At 41.7% G+C, this 24057-nt stretch overlaps 1 protein-coding gene across 4 annotated transcripts in view; it reads right to left on the reverse strand.

Annotated features, from left to right (window-relative positions):
• Nucleotides 1-24057, reverse strand: part of LOC136433985 (tetratricopeptide repeat protein 13-like) — a 36332-nt gene that overhangs the window by 10547 nt on the left and 1728 nt on the right. For 2 of the 4 annotated variants that reach the window (XM_066426626.1, XM_066426628.1), the window contains exons 2-19: nt 22402-22514; nt 21672-21750; nt 20118-20188; nt 19579-19644; nt 18588-18680; nt 17073-17189; nt 15964-16074; nt 15451-15533; nt 14671-14812; nt 13663-13767; nt 10552-10621; nt 4668-4786; nt 4040-4171; nt 3470-3638; nt 2387-2438; nt 1850-1942; nt 1167-1250; nt 391-453 (exon numbers count right to left, since the gene is read on the reverse strand). In XM_066426626.1, coding sequence (XP_066282723.1) covers nt 391-453; nt 1167-1250; nt 1850-1942; nt 2387-2438; nt 3470-3638; nt 4040-4171; nt 4668-4786; nt 10552-10621; nt 13663-13767; nt 14671-14812; nt 15451-15533; nt 15964-16074; nt 17073-17189; nt 18588-18680; nt 19579-19644; nt 20118-20188; nt 21672-21750; nt 22402-22514 — 1762 coding nt within the window. The remainder of the gene's footprint in view (nt 1-390; nt 454-1166; nt 1251-1849; nt 1943-2386; nt 2439-3469; nt 3639-4039; nt 4172-4667; nt 4787-10551; nt 10622-13662; nt 13768-14670; nt 14813-15450; nt 15534-15963; nt 16075-17072; nt 17190-18587; nt 18681-19578; nt 19645-20117; nt 20189-21671; nt 21751-22401; nt 22515-24057) is intronic. The other 2 variants (XM_066426627.1, XM_066426629.1) reach the window with 2 other exon arrangements.

Here is a 24057-nt window from a genome sequence, read left to right on the forward strand (position 1 = left end):
CGTAGCCTAAAACACAACAACTGATCCAGATCCTTACATCTGCTTGGAGATTAGACTTCACAGTGAGTCATAATGTGACTCATTAACCCTTTCTCTGCCAAGAGTGCACTGAGACTGCATTTGTTACAGCATACATGTGTACAGCAGCAGTGTGGGGGTTAATGCATGTAGATGTGCTTAGTCTAAATGCAGAGAAACCCGCAGAAGAAGCAGCGCACCGCCACCGTGCCTGAACAGTCGGGGGAAATAAAGGAGGGTTAGACACAGTAGATACAGTTGTAGTTGATTGCAGAAGGCCCTTTTCCCAGCTGCAGTACCGGTGGGAGCAGACAGAGGGCACTTCTCCCAGTCACTGCGGTACCATGTTTTTTGTAAGGGACAGAAACATACTTGAGCGGCAGTTGGATCTGGGCTCCCGTCGCGGCGGTTACCGCTGCAAGCTGTGTCAGTTTACTGAAAACGAAGAAATAACCAGAACGAACGGACATGAACCATATGCCAACTTTCATCATGTTATGTGTTTTCGTGATACCACACTATGTGTATGTGTAAGGATATCACCGTTTTTAGATATTTAGGATGTTTACTTAACCTTCTCCCTGCTGCCTAACTCTGTAACCAACAGGGAATAGACCTCTTTCCAGTTACGGCGGCCATTTTGAATTCCCAGGGGTCAGCTGGGGGTCATGCACCAAAGTGAGGCTCAGGGTGTACCGGGATAAGCCGGCCCATGTTATAACATGTTATTTTTGTTATATTTTGCCCTCATGACCTCAATGAAAAATAGCCTGCAAGCTGATTTGAGCTTCTCATGAATAAACAAAAGTTCAAACAGTAAACAAACACGGTACGACGACAGCAGCAACCACACTGGGACAAAAACGTCACTCCAACTTCACCACATCATCTTCACAACGTTTTGACATATCAATTCTTTTCATAGACTGGTAGGTAAATAGTAAGGACAACCTCAAACCAACCGCACACACTCACGCCACATCTTCAGAAAAGACGCTGGTAGCTGCGTATAGTTCCCGTTTAGAACTTTATTCCAGCCCACACAATTCTTTTCGAAGACTATTACTATCATTAATGAGATGTTAGCTATGTACGGGTATGTTTTTCAAGTTTCAACAGACCACGACGAACAAGGGAGACTAACTCACTCCTGGTAGTGCATGACCATCTGTTTGGTGAGTTTGAAGGTCGTGTCCAGGTAGCCGCTATACCGTATGTTTGTCACCTGCCCTCTGAAACAGAACATCAACATCAACTTTAAAAACAAACTATATTAAAAACCAGTTTAAACAGTTAATTTAAGATTAATTACATAGCCACAGCTTTAAAATTCCAGTTTGTATAGGGATAATAGACAATATTTTCCAGAAAATGAGTATGATAATAGCAATGTGAACTATCCTATAATTAGTAAAACAAGCTGTTTCTCATTTTAGTTTCCACGGTCCCATTTTCTACTAAAGGCTGAGACCGCTGTGCGACCAAAGATTTAAAAGATCAACCAACGAATTTCATAGATAAAAACTTAAAGAACAAATTCTCTTCTTTTTTTGTATGTTTTGTTGTCTTTTACATCTTTGTAGTCTTTTATCACTACCCAGCCTACAGTGCAGCACCTGTGGCCAGTGTTTCCGTGCAAGAACTGGACTGATCAGCCACTCCCGCACCCACAAGGGCGACTGAAGTCGAGGTCTTCATCGACTACGATGGACGAACATCATTACATCTTGCATCATACATTTCGATTATGAAATCAAGGGTCTCACACGTCTATTAAAGGGCTACCGCACAGTTGCTCAGCAATCCTTGTCTACTGGAAAGGAGTCCTTACCTGATCATATTCATGAAGTTGTTGAAGCCGGCGTCCACGCTTTTAGCCGGCATCAAGTCTAGCCACAACACAGGCTGCTCAGGATCAACTAGTCTGGGTGGGCAGACGTTTAGGATGCATTAGTCGTGAGGAGTAGAAAAGACATCTTTAATGCATAACAAGTCTCAGAGCTTAAGTCGTGTTGACCTTCAAGGGTTACGAAGGGCTAAAAATACTGTAAAAGGGGAAATCTTTGCAGTAGTTTTAATTTCATGGATTTCGCGATGAAGAGTCGACTTAAAACCACCGCACAAATTTTTGTTCCGTCTTATGCCCACTTACTTCCTTGTTTCAACCACGTGCGCGAATCTAAAACCACTGCTTACACTCTATTTTCTTCCTAACGCGAAATCAAATCCTCGCTAACATTTCCCCCTCTACAGTTCCCATCCAAATGAAAATCTATGATTAAAAAAACAAGTAGAAAAGTCAAACGTTATGACAACCGGGTTGTTGCTGCAAAGGAGACGAAGTGTTTGAGTTAAAACCCGAACCCACCTTCTCCACTTGACCGCTGAATCAAAAATGTCTCGCCAATGGAACTTTTTACCTGCAAGGGAGTTCAAACAGGATAATTTAATATCATATCATTGTTTTTACACACAATATCAATCAAAGACAATCATTATGAATGAATGAATTAATTAGTTAATTAATTGATGAACAGTTTTTTGTGCAAGTAAAAGCATTTTGCAGCCTGCCCACTGAATGGAACACTCCTTTTACATCATTCCAATCAAGGGAACACACATGAAGTTAAAAGATGATTAGAACTACTACAATGTCTGCCCTTGGATATTAGTAATCAAGGGCAATCATTTCCCTTTTGACCAATTACAAACTGATAAAACTTTCAGTTCAACTACAGTTCAAACACACATTGATGTCAAACTACACCTCAACATTTGACAAGTCCCACTGGAGAAGAAGACAATAATGCCTAACTCCACAATCATGGGACCAAACAGATACAATTGTATGATGGTAACATTTAGTAAGTAGCAAGTAAATGTAAGGATGTGTACCTACAGTATAGTATTAACAACAGGTACAGGTACAGAGGTTTAGATATAAGTGGTCTATGATCTTGAATGATGACAGAGACATTAACTAGAATGATGATTTGGACCATCAGTATCTCATGCAGAGAACCTACATGCAGTACTTGATTGTAAGAGGATCTCAAAAACTACAGGTACAGAGGTTCAGGTTTAAGTTCAACCTGTGACTTTCAATGATGATAGAAACATTAACAGAATGTACATGTACATTTGGGACAATGAGTAACACATGCAGAGAACCGGCTCAATTGCGAGCGGATCTCAAAAACTACAGGTACAGGTACAGGGGTTCAGGTTTGAGTAGTTTAATCACTGTTTCATGCAGAGAACCTGCCCAATTGCGAGAGGATCTCAAATCGAAGATGGTGCTGATTTCCATGCCCATACAGTTGTTTTTTGGTCATTTGGTAGAATTTGATTTTGACTAGTCACAAAATGAATATTTGGTTGAGTGTAATGTCATGTCATGTCCAGTAGGTTTAGTACTGGCACATTGACATTTGGTCTCTCAGACCTGTACCTGCAGGATGATATTTGAGGTACCACTGCAGCCAGTAGTCCCATTCCCTACCCATCAGCGTTTTAAAAGTCTTTGGTGCCTTCCAGAAGGCCTGCATCGTCTGCATGACTTCCAGGGCGGCCAGGCCCATCGCCGTGTGCACACGCACGTTGGGGAGGTACCCGTCAACCTGGAATATGGGAAACATTTAAACATTATGTCAAATAATTCACCTGAAAAGTGGAAAACACTGCTGTCAATCTTCAAATGTTCACGGTGTTATTTTTGCAGTTTAATTGTGACCTCTTGTCAAGAAATGATGACACCGCAATTTTGTGTTGTGTATTCCTACAGTATTACAGAATTGTATCAACCGCAAACTTCAAACACCATAAAAAAACTCCTTTCCCATCATACTGCGAAAATAAACAAATTAACAGTAGCTCAAAATATAATCAGCATCATAATTGTCATACACTAGGAATAGTTTCATTCACTGCACTGGGCAACTTTAATTCCTAATCTGGTTGTATGACAAGCAACTGTGACGGGAAGAGTATTTTGACCACTGCTCGTAGACAGGTGTCATACCGTGAACTGCATGAGTTGTCCGAGGGAGTAGGCTCTGCAGACCATCCTCTGCACCTCGGGGGAGTAGGAGGAGAAGTCCGGTGTCACGACATCGCCGATCTGAGGCTGCAGTCCTGGCTGCTCGGTGTAGTTCTGTAGAACAGAGGTCAGATTTCAGACTCGGTCAGGGGCATGGGTAACTGTTGAATCTAAGAAGCAAGACCTGTCTGAATCATTAAGTTTCAAGCCCCCGATTCAGTCATTAGGATGACATGTGAAGCCGTGGTCCACTGTTCATCGTGCAAAGAGAGTGGCATGGTGGCAGTATTTGAATAAGCAATTTCAATTTGGCAGTTTGATTTCTGTTACACTGCTTCTGAGAAATATTATAATCAGATTCCCGAAATGATGCCAGACGATAAGGGCCAAACAAGAACTACGATGTAGAACAAGCCATCATGCCTTTTTTCTTCCCCCAGTATGTTTTACTTTTGTTCTTTTTTTGTTCCCTTTGATTTTAACATGTGCAAATAGATAAAATAAAGAATAAAACATTGGAATGAGGACTGGTGCCAGTCTATTCTGTAGGGAAGCAATCAGAGGAGACTGGAGCTACAATAGGATGAACACCAGGCTACACCAAGCTCACCTCCACAGTAAAGATCAAGTTTTTCGCCCATCTGTCTTTAAAGTCTCCATTGAGGTCTGCGTCGAGGCTGAACTCTCTGGCTGGAACATCCAGGTGGGCGTGGGTGTATCTGGAGTATTCTGAAGGGACACAGAAACATGTCATGAACACAGGTGGGCATGGGTGTATCTGGAGTATTCTGGAGGGACACAGAAACATGTCATGAACACAGGTGGGCATGGGTGTATCTGGAGTATTCTGGAGGGACACAGAAACATGTCATGAACACAGGTGGGCATGGGTGTATCTGGAGTATTCTGGAGGGACACAGAAACATGTCATGAACACAGGTGGGCATGGGTGTATCTGGAGTATTCTGGAGGGACACAGAAACATGTCATGAACACAGGTGGGCATGGGTGTATCTGGAGTATTCTGCAGGGACACACAAACATGTCATGAACACAGGTGGGCATGGGTGTATCTGGAGTATTCTGCAGGGACACACAAACATGTCATGAACACAGGTGGGCATGGGTGTATCTGGAGTATTCTGCAGGGACACACAAACATGTCATGAACACAGGTGAGCGTGGGTGTATCTGGAGTATTCTGCAGGGACACACAAACATGTCATGAACACAGGTGGGCATGGGTGTATCTGGAGTATTCTGCAGGGACACACAAACATGTCATGAACACAGGTGAGCGTGGGTGTATCTGGAGTATTCTGCAGGGACACAGAAACATGTCATGAACACAGGTGGGCATGGGTGTATCTGGAGTATTCTGGAGGGACACAGAAACATGTCATGAACAAGAGGCCTTCGTTGCACCTTATTGCAAGTCTTTTTTTCTTATAACATGGGACACTTCGTCTTCCACTGGTTCCAAAAAAAAGTCGAACCCAAAAAGCTTAGATTGTATTCCGTAGCAGTTTTTAGAATAGTCACTTGTTCCACTTGTCACCATTGTTAACTTGCACTGTCTCAGTGTCTGTACCCTTTTTCTACACATTGTATCATGTTGCAACTAGCCCTTGGGCAAGAATTTGAAATAAACATTCATTATATGAAGTAGCCTAGCTCTTAAACTTTAGTGTAGTTTCCTTGTCATGAATTGTGTGGCCTTTACAATAAAGTACAATGTCATGTAATTTGGCTATACTGAGCTACTGTACAAGACTGACTCTTTGACAAACATCCCAGCAAATATTTGAGAACAGAAATATATTTGTATTAGTATCTGTATCAAAAATACAGCGACACATTGCGCAAACCAGTCAGACAGCCATAGCTGGTGACAGCTGACTATAGAAAAACTGACAAGAATTCCATTCCATGTGTTATGAAATAACAATTAGTGATACAGATGTGACCAATGTTCAAGTCAATATTCTATTGATGATGAGGACCTTTACTATACATATTTTGCCCCGTTAGGTCTACAAATATAATACATAGAAGCTAGTGTGAGTACTATATAGTCTAGTATGCATGATTTGGGTTCTCCTTGCTTGTTTCAAATGATGGAAATGTAAGGTCAGATATTAGGTTTTGTGATCAAAGGTTCGTTTGTCTAGATGCACACAAAACGGGAACTTGTCTGTATCAGATTTGATTTGACTTATTTATTTGGCTCCAAAAAAAGTACAGCCAGGGATATCCAACTAGCAGAAGGCTATTACAAAGGGTTAGCCCTGACTGTACATGTATTAGATAAGAGTTATGTATAATATATAATATGTTGTATATGTATTATACAAGAGGGACATTTATGCTAGCCTCTACCAGGCCATGTCCTATTGCTGGGAAAATAGTAGAAATCGGCCGAGGTACTCCGCTATACAGTGAAGCTCCATTATCGATGGAGCTTTACTGCTTCACTTTTTTTATGCCAGGTTTCATGCTTTTAGTTTTACCAGAATTTGAGTAATTTCTGCACCAATCGTCTAGACTAACAGGTTTATTAAATCTAGAAGGTTCAGTGTCTGGTCCAGGGGACAGTGTCCTTCTTACCCCTGCCCTTGACCATGTCCGACACTCGATACACCGACCGTCTGCAGTATTTGGGTGACCCCGCTATTTGCACTCGACACAATCACGCAAACCCTCCGGTCTTTTGATCTCGCCGCCTCCGTCCGAAATACCACAGACTTCAAAAGTCGCGTCCCCGCGCACGCAGCACTTTCGCGGGCACGTGCCAACTGGGATTCGATTAGATAGCAAGGAAGGGTCTACAAACTGTCAGGATGGTTGGTTAGACTAGAATGTGGAAGAAGACCAATTGCTTGTGGAGGTGTAATGAGTTAGAGTGAACTGAGCCCACTGGATGTAAGAACTGCATCATCTGCACAATCTTTCAAAATGCTATGCAGGAGAGTGGCTTGACCTCCAAACTTTACGACATTGCATGATTGACGAATATGATTATGGATAATGGGTAACGTTGTTGGTATATTTGATGTACAAATCTAGCCTGGGTGCCATCCTATCTTGTTTACCTGGGCTCCAATACTTAAGCTTGCTCCCTCACAGATTTTCTCATGTCTGTGAGGGGGCAAGTATGGAAGCCCTGGTAAACTAGGTAAGATGGCACCCAGGCTAGTAGAAATCCGTTTTTTCCTTGTCTATATTGTTGTATTGCTGGACTGAGAAAGGGTGCCCAGAGAATTTGTTTGTTTTATTTGGGTCTCCATCAGTCACTGATGGAGCCACCCTTGTAAAAGGAAATAAATAAATGACTAAAAGAATTGAGCCGCAAGGATCCCAATGTGCACCTGCCAGCATGGACTAACGAGGGGACGTCTGGGACGAGTGTGGTTAACGCTGCAATCTGCGACATAGCTCGGAGTTTCATATCAAACAGAGAAAAGCCTCCCGAGGTCCCAATTTGATCATGTAGTCGCTGAATTTAGACAGCGAGCGATCAGAATTGATACCGGGGGTCCTGACAACGAGGTTGAAATTTGCGAGGGAGCGTGACGGCCCTCGCCTCGGCATACCGGCCCCCTGCCCGGCACAGCCCAAAACCCCCGGCTATGCCCGGCATGCCCTCCACACATCCCCGCTATGTAACCTCCCTCATGCCGGAATTTTCATGGGGCTGTACATTAAGAGGTTGTTGGGGAGGCTAGCTGGGATGGACAGGGCTTCAGATACTGGGTGCGTATACACATTTTTGAAGGTCCAAAATTGAACCTAATTTTTTACTCTGGGTGCGCCGGCACACCTAGATATTGTGTAGGGTTTTGCTAACATTCTACTTTTAATCAATTCTTGTTATGCACTCCAAATCGTTTTTGTGCACTTTCAGTTTTGGTTTAAGGTGCACCAGAGCACTTGGACATGTATTCCCCAAAATGGATGTCGAGTCTTGATGGAGGATTGTGCCATCCATACTCATGCAATATCTGTCACTATATAGTATCAGCTAAAAATTAAATTGGACAGAATCTCTCAGGGAGAAATCTCTGAAAACGTGGGAGCGGTTTTGGGTTTGATCCCTGCAGAAGTCACTGTAGGGTAACTGTGCTACGATACTCGATAAAGAAAACTATGTTACAATGGAGATCATCATGATTAATAATCATCATTTTCCACATTCACATTCATATTAAAACACCAACAGGCACCTGATACGAACTCCCGTTTTAAGAGGCTATCTTTTTAATTTCTTGGGAACAGAACACTATGCTACCCTATAAAGAAAAATATGTGATTCCAATCATGGGGATTATCATTTTCCATATTTATGCACAGGGAAAGCTTCATCACACACTAGAGTCCCTGGACAACCCATCTTATTAAAATGCCAACAGGCACCTGAAGCGCACTCCCGTTTTAAGACGATATCTTTTTATAGGGAACAGAGCAGTACACTACTCTATGAAATTAGTCATCACTACAATGGAGATTATCATTTTCCACATTCACACGCAGGGACAGCTTCCCTACAGTCATGAAGCAACTTGTCTTATTAAAATACCAACGGGCACCTGAAGCGCACTCCCGTTTTAAGAGCGCAGCATCTTCCAAAATTCCCCCGCATGCCTTGGTGGATAAACACGGCGGGGCTGGGGCCACCACTTGGGCTCGTAAATTATGTTATTTTTGCTGGGGTTAATCTGGGCCCGGGCTGTTGTCACAGCTGCACGGCAACGCAACAGGTGACGGAGCAGACTGGCTTACAGCGTACAGGAAGATATACTAAGCTCATATACTGCACACATATACTGCATACATGGAAATATACTAAGCACAATACACTGCACACATATACTACGCAAATATACTACCGAACACTTCATACATATACTGTACACATACGCTACCTTACACAATACACATAGTTAAATACTTGATTAAGCTTTCACTTAGCTGAATATGCAAGCCATAGCAAAGCTGCATTGCACTACTGGTATGTACTAGCTATGGAAAAGCTAGGCTTCATCTAAGCTGAGGGTGACTGCTTTACCCCTTAAGCTTACAATGCACATATAATTATACTAAGCAGATACACTGCCTTTCACTGTTACAGTATTACATATACTGTGCGTATACACTAGCTTACACTACATACAGATACCCCCAAATTATCTATACCCCTTGTTAAGTTGTTGTTTTTCTCCAGAATGAAATGTAGTACGGTGGAATTTGGATCATTTTTAAAATTTCCTTTACTTGTCAGTTGTAAGTCAAGCACAATATTATTGTAAATTAAATTTATTTGTTGTTTTCCTCAAGAATGTTGCAGTTGAACCATGGAATTTCAACCATTTCATGAAACTCATAAAGATGTTAATGTACCGTAAGATTTTTTTTGACTGTCAAGCTTAACTGACAGATAGGTGGAGTGGCTATCACTTGCAAAGAATCCAGCACAGGACATGTTATTACTGTAAATCCAGTTAACATAACTTATTTATTATATAATAAGTTCACATGGTTTTTATTTCGCAGTAGGGAGAAAAAAGAGTGTTCACGGAGGTTTTAAGTTCGTGTTTGAAACAATAGTAGCGCAACAGTCATAGGTGGGCAAAAAGTTTCACGGTGGTTTTAAGCTCTTTTGCTGAAGAGTTCACAACAAAAACTGCGAACATAAAACCACCACGAACATTTCTGCATTTACAGTACTTTCCACAACCAACATCTGCTTGGAGAGTGCGGCCTGAAACCTAGTCTATAGTTAAAGGGTTTATGTCGTATCCAATGTTTATTTTTACCCCTGAAGTTTTGCCCAGTGCACGAGACACCATGCTGTATCAGCAGCATGCCTTGGGGGTACCCTGCTGGGTTTATGGGTCCCCCCCTGTGGCTTATAGCCCCCCTGCCTGCTTATAGATGCCCCCTGCAGTGGATATAGATGCCCCTATGGAGCAGTCCCACATTCAAGGGGAAACAGGTGTCAATGAACTTCTGTGTATGTTTCTGTATATTGATAGTTACCGCTTTAATACCCTTTCAGCTGGACATACATTGTAGCTACTAACTTAAAGTTAGGTATTCTCTCAACATTTGTTAACTAATGATGGTAGCATAATAGTAAAAGTGTAATGATTGGATGATTATGCTTTGGCAGATCATACGATAGGAAAGTATAATTCATCGGGTTACTGTAGTGATAATGGGCCAGTGAGTGGGTGGGTGTATATGTGAGTGTTGTTTGTACATTGTATACATGTGTGTGTCTTGATGTCTAAGAGTGTGTCTGTGTGGGAGCTTGTGTGAGTGTGCACATGTACGTACAAATGTGTGTGTGTGTGTCTGTGAAAATGTGTGTGTTGTATGGATGTTCAAGTGTGTATATGTGTGTGTGCAGTTTATATGGTCGTGAGTGTATGCATCTGTGTGTATTTGTGGTCATACATAAGTGTAATGGGTTGGTTTTTCTCCACATCACTCACCTCTCAGGTAGTAAACTTTCTGGTATTCCGCCGAGACTTTCTGTCCTGGGATCGGCTCGTTTAGCATGACCTGCAGGGAAACACAACACCGCCCGTCAGGAAAGCATCACGCACCGGGACACGCCCGGGGACAGGTGGGGATTCTGGTCGCCATGGCAACGGGCGTCGCCATGGCAACCCATACCGTTCGACCTGCCGACGATTCCTGGCGGAGAACGGTATGTACGTGCTGGAAGCGCGACATGACAGTGACGAATGTGCACTTGGCAGAGATATGTCCCCGGTATGTTGACGTCGGCCATAACTGTGGGCCCCACATACGACACATTCAGGATTAACTCTGGGCACAACATGTCTCCAAGCAGAGGCAAGACTTACTCCAGGAACCCTGGTAACCCCATCATAAGGCAGGACTGTGCGTCTGGGTTACACGATCATAGCTCCAGTTATAACTACTCCACCCTGATTGTGCATAAACTGTAAAATTCCTTTCAGCAACCAGATTTTGTATCATGGCAAGAATAAAGAATTCATAATACAGTATCTTATGAGTTTGTTCTTGAAACAATAGTAGTAACACAATGAAAATATTTGTACCAGTTAGTAGGTATGATTGTTTCAAAAATCACGAACTCAAAATCAAATATACCACAGAGGAAGATTTACAGTACAGCCAAACCTGTACAAGTGACCATCTCTACATAAGCACCACCTGCGGCCAATGCTACAACTTTTCGATGGTCCCTTAGATAATTCCCATTGACACAAGCATTACAAATCCTGTCTATAGTGACCACCTGTCCATATAGACCAGATTTCATCGGTCCCCTGAGTGGTCTTCTTGGACAGGTTTGACTGTGCGTCCTCCATGTGAGTTTGTTTGGCATAGTTGTAGCCCAACACGTCCGCAGTGTTGCCAAAACTATCCGAGGATTTCCATGCCAGCAATATTGCGAAACCTCCCACCGTGTAAGGGTGCCTGATGGCATGTCCTGTTACTATGGTGATAGCAGCTGGTATGTGCGCTAAGGACGTTCCTACAGTTTGACTCATAGCCTTCACTGCAGGCTCATATTAAAGGATGGGCAAACGGCAGTTAAGGTCCTAGCCTCCACAGCAGGCTCCTAAAGACAGTCCTACAACAGCTCAGCTTAGCTCATAGTCTGTATGCAGGCTACTATAGATGGTGCTACAGCAGTTCAGCTCATAGCCTCAAACAGCGGGCTTCTAAGGACGGTACTACAGCAGCTCATAACCTCAAATAGCAGGCTCCTAAGGATGGTCCTACAACAGCTCATAGCCCCACTGCAGGCTCCTAAAGACAGCCTAGAGCAGCTCAGCTCAAAGCCTCAAACAGTAGGCTCCTAAGGATGGTCCTAAACAGGCTCAGCTCATAGTCTACATGGCAGGCTCCTAAGGACGGTCCTACAATAGCTCAGCTCATAGCCTCCACAGCAGCCTCCCAGAATTGGTCCTACAGCAGCACAGCTAATAGCCTGCTGTGGAGCCTGTTGTGGAGGCTATTCTGCTCAGCTGTACCCTATTAATCATGGTGGATATACATATAACACCCGTCATGTTCACTTTGGGCAGTCATTTTCTGAATGTCAAGGGCACAGTGTCGTAATCCTTATATTACAGCTTCGTACTGGATACACAGTTTAGTTTCACAAAGCCGTATTAAACAACATGCTTCTTTCAATGGCATGTATATTCTTAAAGCCGGTGTCACACAGCGGAAAAATAGATTTTATTGATTTTGATTCTACAATTTGTCCCTTTTACATAATGCTATCATGACAAATTAGGACACTGTCAGTTATATTTGATAAATTCGTTATTTTTGGGTAATTGAATCAATAAGAAAATCACAGAAAGGCAGTCAAATGGCCGTTGTACTGACATTGTCACACCATTGAGTTAAAAGCGAAGCTGTTGTTATTCGGGGTACTCTGTAAACCCAAGTACTAGCAAAAAGAGTGAACCTTGTGTGAAAACTGAGCCAAAAGGTCAACCTTTTTTCCAAGCACTTTAGTGTCAACAAATCCTTTGAAGGAGGCAACCCAAAACTTCCGGGTCGGACACAAAGTCAAGCATACCAGCCCCTCTGTAGTCAGCTGTTGTGTTTCTGTGGTTGGTCTGATGTAATTAACGGGGGAACAATGGGGAGCAGTGTTGCAGGGGAGGTAGCGAGGGGGAGCGAGGTAAGTAGTGGTGTTGACAAGGAGACACACACCAGCGACAAACACCTGACCCTGAGGCACTACAACTTAGGCCATCGAGAGGAAATTTTATGGAGGACATCCTCTATAGACCACGAATCTCATGTAAAAAAAAGGCCCCAAAACCGACCTCGCCCTTCGTCAGACCTTTATCAAGACCTTATGCATACTAGATATCATCACAATCCATCCAGAGGCTCCAAAGTTATTCCTGGTCAAAGTATTTGGAAACACAAATAGACCAACACACAAACTAAAACCAGTGCAGATACTACAACTTACAGAAGGGACGTCTGAGAAAACCCAACTTGATCAGCCACCTGAGGGCCACAACTATTGGTACAGTTGTTTCTTCATTGTGCAGTAAGATTGTGCAATAAGATTCTTTCCTTGGCTATGCCAATTATTTCCTAACGGCTTTTGGACTTTTTAAAGTAGAACTTATCAAGGAAGATGAAAACAAAGGGCTGTGAGAAAAACTTGAATCTGTATAATATATTTGCTCCCTAAAACTGTGTGCACAAAAGCCTGCCCCCCAGGCTTTCATTCAGGCTTTGCTTCGTTCTTTCATCACTCCTAAGGCAGTAAGTTCAGGTTCTTCACTGCGAAGCCACACCAATTTGATTTCTTGGTTCTCGGATTCAAAAAGACACTGCTTATCTTGAAGACCGACCTCAAAACAGACTTTCGTCTTCCAAAGACCTACTCACATACCAAATATCCTCACAATCCATCCATAGGCATAGCTTCTAAAGTTATTGCTGCCCAAAGTATGCCAAAACACAAACAGACACACCAAAACACCTTCAGTTAAGTTCAGTAAAAAGTTTCTAAACTCCCATGTAGTTTCAACGCTGTGCTTCTTTACAAGATGAAGATGAACTCTTACCTTTGTCTGTGCCTTGATGCCCTGATAGAAGCGACCAATTGCGGAGTTGGACAGGCCTGTCATGTACTGACAGGGTTCGTTGTGCGGCTCCAATGCAAGACATTTCTGTAAAAAAAAAAAATAGATGTGTTATCTACTCCTTTATCTGTAAGGCTCTCTGCCCATATCAAGACAATGCAATACAAAAAAGGGTTCATTCAGACCCTTGTAGTGCCTTTATGTAGTTGCACATAGGGCAGAAAATTACCTTCTTAAAGTGAGAGGTTGCTAGCCCTTCCCGTTTAACATGCTCAAGGCACCTCCTTGAACACATAAGACCCGCTTTAATGTCCTTTCCGAAAGACGGGTGCAGCCCAAACCGGCATACCAACTAATTGAAACGAGGAGCTCAACAGTGAAGCTGCTACCAGTTCAACAACTACTACATAAAAATACCCAATTAACCACTAAATATTTAACAAAATTAACGAACAACAATAATGAAGTTAGTCTAGTGTTGCAAGAATCAGCTGTAGAAATAAGTCTGATGTTTGAGATTGACAAAGTGTGTGGATCTGATGACCTACAGCAAGCATCACTTTACAGGGCTCGAAATACTGGGTGCAGGTGCACCTTTGTGCACCGAAAATTGGAGCTGTGCACCTAATTTTTTATATAGACATAGATATATGTATATGGTTCCGTACGTAATGCCACTATTGTACACTAGTAGACAGTATATTCTTGACATTAATCATGTAAGTTGTCGGACAAAATATGAAAACCTTCATTGTAATATTTTCAAATTTTAAAGTTAGCTAAATTGATCTATTCATATATATGCTGTGCACCCAAATTTTTTTCTGCGCACTTAAAAGTTTTAGGTTAGGTATATCCAGGCACCTATTTGCAAAACAGATTTTGGAGGCCTGTTCTCACAATACCAGCTTCATGAGACAGACAGACTTGTCACAACAAGCCAGCGTGTTTCATGTTGGGCACGGTTGACACGAGGGGTCCCCCTCTTACTTTGAAGTTGCGTAACGCTTCGAACGGCCGGCCACTGTGGTAGTACAGCGAGCCGCGGAACTGGTACCCTTGCACATGCTTGTCATCGAGGATCAGCGCAGTGTTGAACTGCTCCATGGCTTTCTCGTAGTCACCGAGCTCCCTGGGGATCAACATACAATATGTACATACATTCAGCAAAGTGCATGGGTCGCTTTCAAGTTAAAAACACACTGTATAGAAATACACTATACACTAGCACTATGTAGCAATACATGGGTTCAACATACAAACTGTATGGGTTGCTTTGTTACTTCATTAGATATCCATCAGAGCTTATTAATAAGCACACCAGTAATCCTCCTGAATTCCATACATAAAGATAAAGCTTGTCTAATTGCAGTATGTATGATAACAGTGACATACATTCTACGCAGAAAGCATGATACTAAATATGACAAGCGGTGCTACTATGAACACTTTTACCATTTCATTGTATGCATTTACCACCAGTAATTTTAAGGTTTGTTTAAAAGAAAGCTTCTCATAGCTTCAAACTAGTTGTGAATATAAGTTTAACATCCTTTACTTTGAGTAGTAGTTAAACTTTAAGGTTTGTTTGTGTCAATCTTAGAGTTAGTTAGTTAGATCTAATTCTGTTAATATCTGCTGTTGCTATTCTAAAACTTCTGTAATGTGTTTTTAGGTCACTTTCTGCCCCCTAGTCTGGGTGATGGTGTTTCTATGTATCAACCACTAGTAAAGGCTCACCTGTCCAATTTTCAAGTTCAAGTTTCTTACCTGTACACCTGTCCAAGATTTCTTATTGCCTCCACATACTCAGGGTTGGCCTTTATCACGTTCTCAAAGATCTTGGCCGCTTCCTGGTAGTGAAGGCAGAATATCAGAAGTTTACACTACAGCTTTGAAAAGACACCACATGGCATTATTATGCTTATACATGTACATGCTGTTGGTACCCTTCTCTATGTACTTTAATCAACATTTTCAAAATTTCGAGGAACCATATTAACCTTCTCGCTGTTGTCTTATCCCATAACCAATGCAAATTCAATGCCAAAGTGCCACTTTAGCAGGCTTTTAAAAGTTGTTCCTGGATAAGCACTTAAGCTTCACAATGTAGTTTAAAATGGCATATTAATAGATACCAGTATTACTTATGATTTGTTTATTTCTTTTAACTGACTTTTACTGACGGAAAGAAAAAATCACAATTTGTTGTGTCTTTCCAAACCTATAGTTTACGAATCTTATTCTAATCTTGGTGAATCAAGAAGACATGATTGCTCTCACTCTCAAGGCTCCTCGGTGGAAGACAGCCAGGCCAAGGAAGTGTAAGACGTTCGGTTGGTTGCTGTCTTTCTCCAGAGATTTCTTAAAGTCTGCCTGGGCTGAGGTGTAATGCTGGGGAGGAGAGAAAAGAGAAAGTCATTATCATATTCTTCTAGGATCTATGGTGGCAAGGCTGCCGTTGGGAAATAGACATTTGGCAATTGAATATTTGCATGAAAATCAAGCAAGAGCTCTGATTGGTTCAGGTTGCACTGCCATTGGAAAATAGACATTTGGCAATGGAATATTTGCATGAAAATCAAGCAAGAGCTCTGATTGGTTCAGGTTGCACACAGTCCTTATATAGAAAGGCATAGTAACAGGGTTTGAACACTCAGGCATTTATTTATTTTTATTCATTTATTTGTTCGGCTGTGTACTCAGGAAGCATTTAGTAGTTCATCCCCCATACCATTGCTTCTGGGAAATATTTCATACCCAAAATGATTAATGTCGTAAAGGTCAAATCCTGTTCTCTTGTTGCCCAAATCGCTAATTTTGATTGACAGGTAAGAGCAGTTCATTGCCATTCTCTCATCATTGGTTGAATTGCTAATTATGATGGACAATCAGTGGCGTGGCGTCGTGTGGCGCAACTGTAGAGTGCACGGCTGTCAAACAATGGGTCCCGGGATCTAATCCCAGGTGTGCCTAGAGACATGTCCGAACTTGCACCCCGACGTTGTGTTTCCACAGTGACATCTCCTTGGGAAAGGCACTTAACACGACTTTCCTCACTTCACTCAGGTGTAAATGAGTACCTAGCTCATCTAGGGCTAGGGACGTCCCTCGGATAGGACGTTAAATGGAGGCCCCGTGTTTGGGGAGAGCAACACCCCGCGCACGTTAAAGAACCCACCACACCTTTCGAAAAAGAGTAGGGGCATGCCCCGGTGTGCGATGGTCCAAATCTTACAGTCCGGTCTGGGATGACATCTTGAAAAGGTGATAGTTCACCTGTTATGTCAATCCTTCCACAAAATGTGGTAAATCAAAATAAATAAATAAATAAATAAATTGGTTGAATTGCTAATTATGATGGACAATCAGGGTCGGTGGATGCCTCTCACCTCGCGTAGGAAGTTGAGGGTTCCCCTCCTGAAGTACCGTCTGGCCGTCGGCTCCAGGTTGATGGCGATGTCCAGATCCGCGATGGCGTCCCTGCCTCGCCCAATGGGGGACAGGATCTACAACAACAGCAATAACAAAAACAAATATATCAACAAATAACAACGAAGTTATCAACAAGACTGCTCAACTGTGTGATTATGTAATATTGACATGATTGATCAATTAATTGAAAATACAGAGATTAAAGATACTGCAAATCTAGAAATGCTTGCGGTGGTTTTATTTTTGAAATTTCCACAGTGACATCTCCACCACAAACTCATGAAAACTAGGGGTGGGTACCGGTACATAAAATTCAGGTCCGGTTCAGGTCCAGGTCCAGAGGGTCAGGTCCAGGTCCGGACCTGTACCTGTACCTGATTATTGTAGTCTCGCAGTACATCATATTTTGGAGAGCGAGACACACGTAAAAGTCTCCAAACGTCATGTCTGGAACGATATAATTTCTTAGGTTTGCACTTTGTCTCAAAATTATAACTACACTCTCCTCGCCGTCTGTTTACTCATCCTTTGAGTGTTTCTAGATTCACAGCTAACGTCTTCGACAACGACTCGTTAAATCTGCTGTTTTGTATTTTCTTAGTTGTGAGACCAGTTATGTGGTCGCCTGCTGGTAGCCTGGTACTATGAATTTTCTAGTCGGTTCATAGGCCGGTCCACTGATTTTTTACGGACCGGTTTTTTTGGACCGGTCCATTAAGAAATACCGGTTTTGTACCGGTACACGGTACCGGTACCCACCCCTAATGAAAACCATGAATACATGTAATGTGTTTCCATTGCATTACTTGTGCACTACAGAATTGTTTCATCCGTAAATCTAAAACAGATGTCTGACTCTGAGAGTAAAGCTTGAATATGCCCGTATCCTTTCTCTGAAAATGTGTGTGCCAAGGTACAGACTTTCCCCTCGGCTTCTGACTTTATATTTCAATATAGCATTGCCTCTAAAATCTGTGAACCAAAAAAATGAACCGGTGTGGCCTTAAGAACAGACAGCAAAAGTTTATATGTATATATATGTTTATTCATTGATTCTCTCTTCGCAGCCCAAAAGGGCTGAATTGCGGGATTCATCACATGGCTTGCAAAGATTACACACAATAAAATACTAATACAACAATTAAATCTCACGGCATGTTAAAATCGACACTATACTGTATACACAAAAATTCATTACATCTTGTTGTTCATTAGTTTTACAATATAAGGCAGGGGTTCATCTAAATCAGGAAAGAGGGGCGCTGCACCCTCTTGTTTCAGCTCAGCGCCCCCTTGTCAAATTCAAATTTTAGCTTAATATCCAGCCTTCACTCAGCAATCGATTCTCCTATAAATACATAGAATTCGCTCCCTCGCCTGTGTGTGCTCCCTGTTATTCAATTTTTCTAGAAAAACCCCTGTAAGGTATGGAACTGTTAGCGTATCTCTTTGTGCGTGCGTGTTTGTCCCACCTCTGCTCTTCTCTCGTAGCTCTCAGCCAGTTTTCTGTCGAGGTCGATGGCTTTGGTGAAGTCGGCCAGGGCCAGTTCTGCATTGATCTTATACTGGGGAAGGGCAACAGTGGTGGATCAGTAAATATGTCTGTTGTAGAATGGCTTACTGCAACTTAACCTTCTTCCTACTGAAGTAGCCTTTCAGGACCAACTTTGTATTGGTTACAACTTACAAGGTTAAGCAGCAGGGAGAAGGTTAAAAGTTAATGAACTAAGTATGGATGATATGGAATATATTTCATATAGCATCTCAGGGCTCGAAATTCATAATTGGGAATAGGTGCACTGGTGCACCCAACTCAAAAGATTGGGTGAACAGAAAGAATTTTGGGTGCACCAGATAAAATAAAGTTGAATGTTCTTCAGAAAATAATTACAAAGTTTAACGCTGCTGCCTTTCTTAAGAACTTAAGAACAATCTGTAATTCTATAGCTAACTTCAGAATTTCAAACAAATAATACATTAAATAAAGTACAGCAAAAAGTTATCATGCTGTTTTTTATACTTACATTTCAAGAATATTTTGTATACTGGTGTACAATAGTACCTTAACCCTATAGGCTACAAAAATATATAGGTGCACCAGTGCACCCACAGTCAAAAATTAGGTGCACAGCTCCAATTTTGGGTGCACTGGGTGCACATGCACCCACTATTTCGAGCCCTGCCATCTTAAGACATTAAAACAACTTAGCACTTAAAAACATGTTCCATGGCTCCATACTGAGATTATAGATGAATTCCATATTCATTTTAAGATTTATTTTGTATTGCTATTTTGTAGTTTAAAATTGGCAGTAGGAGAGTCACTGTCCTTTTTTGTCATCAATAAAGCTTCTTCTTTGGTCCTTATTACAGGCTTGTTGTCTGAACACTGTAGGACTTCTCAGAAATTAAGGTACCACTTGTCCCACACTGAAGTACAGACAAACACTCTCAATCTCATACCTGCAAACCTTTCCGAGCGTACGCCGACCCTCTTCCATGATAAGCAGCGATAACATCGGGATGATCCTACAAGGTTGGAACAAAAAACACAAATTTACAATAAGAAGAAAACAATAAACGTGCCTGTAATTGTATAGCTAAGTCATGTTTTCCCTACTTGCCACTCTCAAAAAATTGCCGCTAGTAAGTATTTACAGGGGTTCATCTAAATCAGGAAAGAGGGTGCTGCGCCCTCTTGTTTCAGCCTAGCGCCCCCTTGTCGAATTCAGATTTCAGCTTAATATCAGCATACAGCCTTCACTCAGTGATCGAGTCTTCCATAAATACATAGAATTCGCTCACTCGCCTGTGTGTGCGCCCTCTTGTTAAATTTTTCTACAAAAAACCCTGAGTAGGACTGACAAAATAAGGATGCCACCCCCCAGTTCAAGTAGAGACAAGACTTTGGAATCTACCTAAAGACAAAGAGATTATTTAAAAAAATACCAACTAGCTATAGGCTGTCAAGCACAAGGATATTACATATCATTTCAACTTACCTTTAGGAAAGCAGAGAAATGCTGTATGGACTCATCCGGGGATCCAGTATTTGCAAGCACGATGCCAAAAGCTAGAAGAGAATAACACATTTCAGAGGCTTGGGAGCACTGCTCCAGCCCGGTATCCATCCTGTTGTACCTCCAGTTTGCACCTCTGATTGCTTTGAAAATTATTAGTCTGGCAGGGGTTGATACAGAAATGATTGGCATTCAAATTTGTTTACGTAAAATATCTGCGCGAGCTCTGATTGGCTCTCTGTTGCATGGTTCTTGCAGGGCTCGAAATTCTTTTTTTGGAAATAGGTGCACTGGTACACCCAACCAGAAGAATTAGGTGCACAGAAAAAAATTTGGGTGCACCGAAGTTGAATGTCAGCAAAACATAAGTTTGAGGCTAATGAACCTCAATCTGTGATTATTTCCAGATTTCAAATTAATGCATCAAATAAAGTACAACAAAAGGTTATATTGCTTCTTCTGATACTTACATTTCAAGAATATTCTGTATACTAGTGTACAAGAGAACCTTTACCCTATAGAGTACAAAAATATCTAGGTGCACCCACAGTCAAACATTGGGTGCACACAGGTGCACATGCACCCAGTATTTCGAGCCCTGCTCTTGGGTATTGTGAAATTGGATCCCAGTCTGTGCAGGGTGTGGCCTCGGGATTGGTCTGTTTACAATGAAAGAACTATACACCATTCGCCATTATATTGTATCATGTTACCTAATCTGGACAAAGATCAAGGCTGTAGTCAGTGTAGTGGCTACCAAGCACCACTTGTGACCGTATCATCTCCTCCTCAACAACTCTTCACCCCCACAAGGGCCACTTCCACCTCTTGGAACTGTCCAAGTGATTTACATATGCTGTATGTCGGGTTCTTTGCTACACAACCCAAAGTTCTGTATCTGTATCTGTTAAGTTAAACATTTCGGTAACTCCTTAGCTGCTTTCCTTAGGGCATGGTGGACTTTACTACCACTGACTTGATGCATTGTGACATAGTGGCAGATACTTACAGTCATTTACCAACCTAATTAAACTATTCACGAGTGACTTACAATTTGACCCTTCAGACAGATAATGTCTTCTAAAAATAACTAGTTAGGTGTCAAGAAGATTGCTTTTAGCTCTTCATAATTATAGTAACAAGACTAAGTGGTCTTGTGGTTAAGGTTGTTGACTTGGAATCTAACCTAAAGGTTCTGGGTTGGAATCCCTAGCAGTCCCCAATGTTGTAACCTTGGGAAAGGCACTTTACACAATTATACCTATTTCCTCTTTACACCTGACTTTACACCTATTAGCAAGAGGCCCTGTGTTTGTAGAAGAGCCACACCTCCAACACGTTAAAGATCCTACTGCACTTATTGAGAAAGACTAGGGGTCCATCCATCCCTGTAAGAACAGATCAAACATTAACCTTAGAGTCTGGCCTTGTACCTACAATATACAGCTTGAACCTGCTGTATAAAACTGGTGTGTTATACCTAAAGGTAGTTAACTGTTATGCAAAAGAAACAAAAAAACAAAAAACAAAGCGTACCTATTTCTGCATCCAGTTGTGAGTTCCCAGAGCTGACCAGGGGAACCAGTCCCTTGTCCAGCAGAACAGTAGCATATTCCTGTACATATGAGAACAGGCACACATTTAACATGGAATATATTCTATACAATATCACAATAGATCTACGGTGTGATATGATTTAAGTTCATATAATCAATGACATGTTATTCATCATTGACAGTTCATTTTTTGAGATGATGCAAAAATTACTGAATTTTCAAGCTTTTCAAAGCTAAAATTGTTGATTTTTCCGAATCCCCTTTGATGCAAGGGATGCTTGGCTCAGTGACATATCTACAACAGAGCTTCGATCGCTAATATTGAAGACCAGACTGCGTGGTGCAGAAGAACCCATTGTCTTCCGAGATCACATCACCGATGTCCTCTTTCAAGGTTCAAGGTTCAAGCTATTGTGTCTTTATACTTTTACACATGTATGGAGTACCTTGTTCTTTACAAAGGACCACTATTATCAGTTACTGTAAATTATTTTATTTTTACAGGGACTTAATTTTGTGGTCGATGGGGAGTGGAGGTTTTCCCTGTGTTCCAAGTTTGTGGTTGAAACAATACTGCAGCATAGTAGTAATACATTGGAAACACATATTCAGGGTGTCTTATTTGCAGGGGAGAGAAAATAAAAACACAAAGATAAAAACACTGCAAACATTTGAATGCCTACAGTACAGGTGCTGCCAGCCAGACTTACCCTGAGCATGCTGGTGGCCGGGGACTCCTGGTCACTCTGACAGGTGTCCTGGGTCGCGCCATTCTTCCCCAGGAGGGAGCACAGGCCCGATATGGTAGACAGGCTGCCTTGCTCTGTACAGGAGACAAGGAGGAGAAGGGTTTAAAGCAATACTGTAATTGTTGTTTATTTCACTGTAACTTTATGTTCACTGTTTTCACGGTCACCTCTGTACCGTGAACTTATCATCACCATGAAAAAACCTGTTGTAATCATTTATGATTCCTTCACACAACCGTTCTGTAAATCACTTGCCGCCACTGTGAAGTTAAAGTTCAGTGAAAATGTCAATTTTCCTTACACCGTGAATTTCTGCTACCATAAAGATAAAGTGAATTACAGTATAGCACAGATAGAACAATACTTCTTTTATCTAACTGCCATTAACATTAATCCGCCAGGTTACATAAATCCACCACTTTGAAAAATAGTGGGTTTGAGAGACCTCTAGTGCAGCACCCCCCAAGTGTACACAGTTTGGATATACAGGAGTGTATTATACAGGGGGACGTTGGGTTGGAGATCTGTTTGGACGTATCTTTTCAGGGTGGGGAAATCATGTAACCTGGTGGAATTACTCATGTGACTTCAGTTCAACACAAAACATGGCTCACTGTGAGCCACTCAGATGTTCTGGGCCATGCTTACTTGCAATTTGATTGTAATGACAGATGTCTGTTTACCCTTGTGTCGAAAAGTTTACAGTTATACCCATCAGGGAAGCAATCCCAAGGGTATTTGAACCTGTTGCGGACACCTATGGGCAGGTGTGAAGAAACTGTACAGGTGTGAGCACTACTGAAACACCGGTTACGTTCCTCGAAACCCTCCCAACATCCAAGAAATCTAGAGGAAGACCTCTGGTTACTCTAACTCTGTTGTGACAACCTTGTGTTGGCAAAACAGTCGACTTATGTAACCTCCGACAGCACCTGCAATTTGGACAACAGGATTTCCTGAAACTGATCGCAGTACTGATATATCACCTATCAACAACCCTGTCTTTCAAAGTGTTGACAGTCCGACTGAGTCATACAACAAAGCTGATAACTCTTCAACATGGTTTGTAGTCAAGGTATTGCATAGACTATTTTACTGACTCCTTTACATACCAGCTATATAGATACAGATATACACTAAGACCAAGTACGTGTAGCTGCTATGCTAAACTAGCCAATAACTCTTTATCCATACATAGCTTGTACTAAGTTATAGTCAAGGTCTCTTGCATTGCATAGATCCTTTTATGCACTGACCTTCACACACTGGAAAAACAGTCCAACTAAGAGTAAGACCATGTAGCAATGCAAAACTTGCCAATAACTCATTAACAATTCATACATGGCTTGTAGTCAAGGTCACTTGTATTGCATAGAACATTGCACAGACTCCTTTGCATACTGGAAAAAAGGTTTGACTAAAACCATGTAGTAGTTAATAATCATTTGTGTTAGATTCTATAAATAAGATCAACTTATCATTTGTAATTTGTGAAAATAGTAAACAGTTTGTTTTATCATCATTTGTAAAAGAAGTACGCAATTCAGCTGCAATGTATTTGTCTTAGCGGATCATAATTATAGGATTACAATAAAATTTTCATTCATTCATTCATAG

This window comes from Branchiostoma lanceolatum, chromosome 4 (genome assembly GCF_035083965.1).
Source record: "Branchiostoma lanceolatum isolate klBraLanc5 chromosome 4, klBraLanc5.hap2, whole genome shotgun sequence".
Classification (NCBI taxonomy): Eukaryota; Metazoa; Chordata; class Leptocardii; order Amphioxiformes; family Branchiostomatidae; genus Branchiostoma; species Branchiostoma lanceolatum.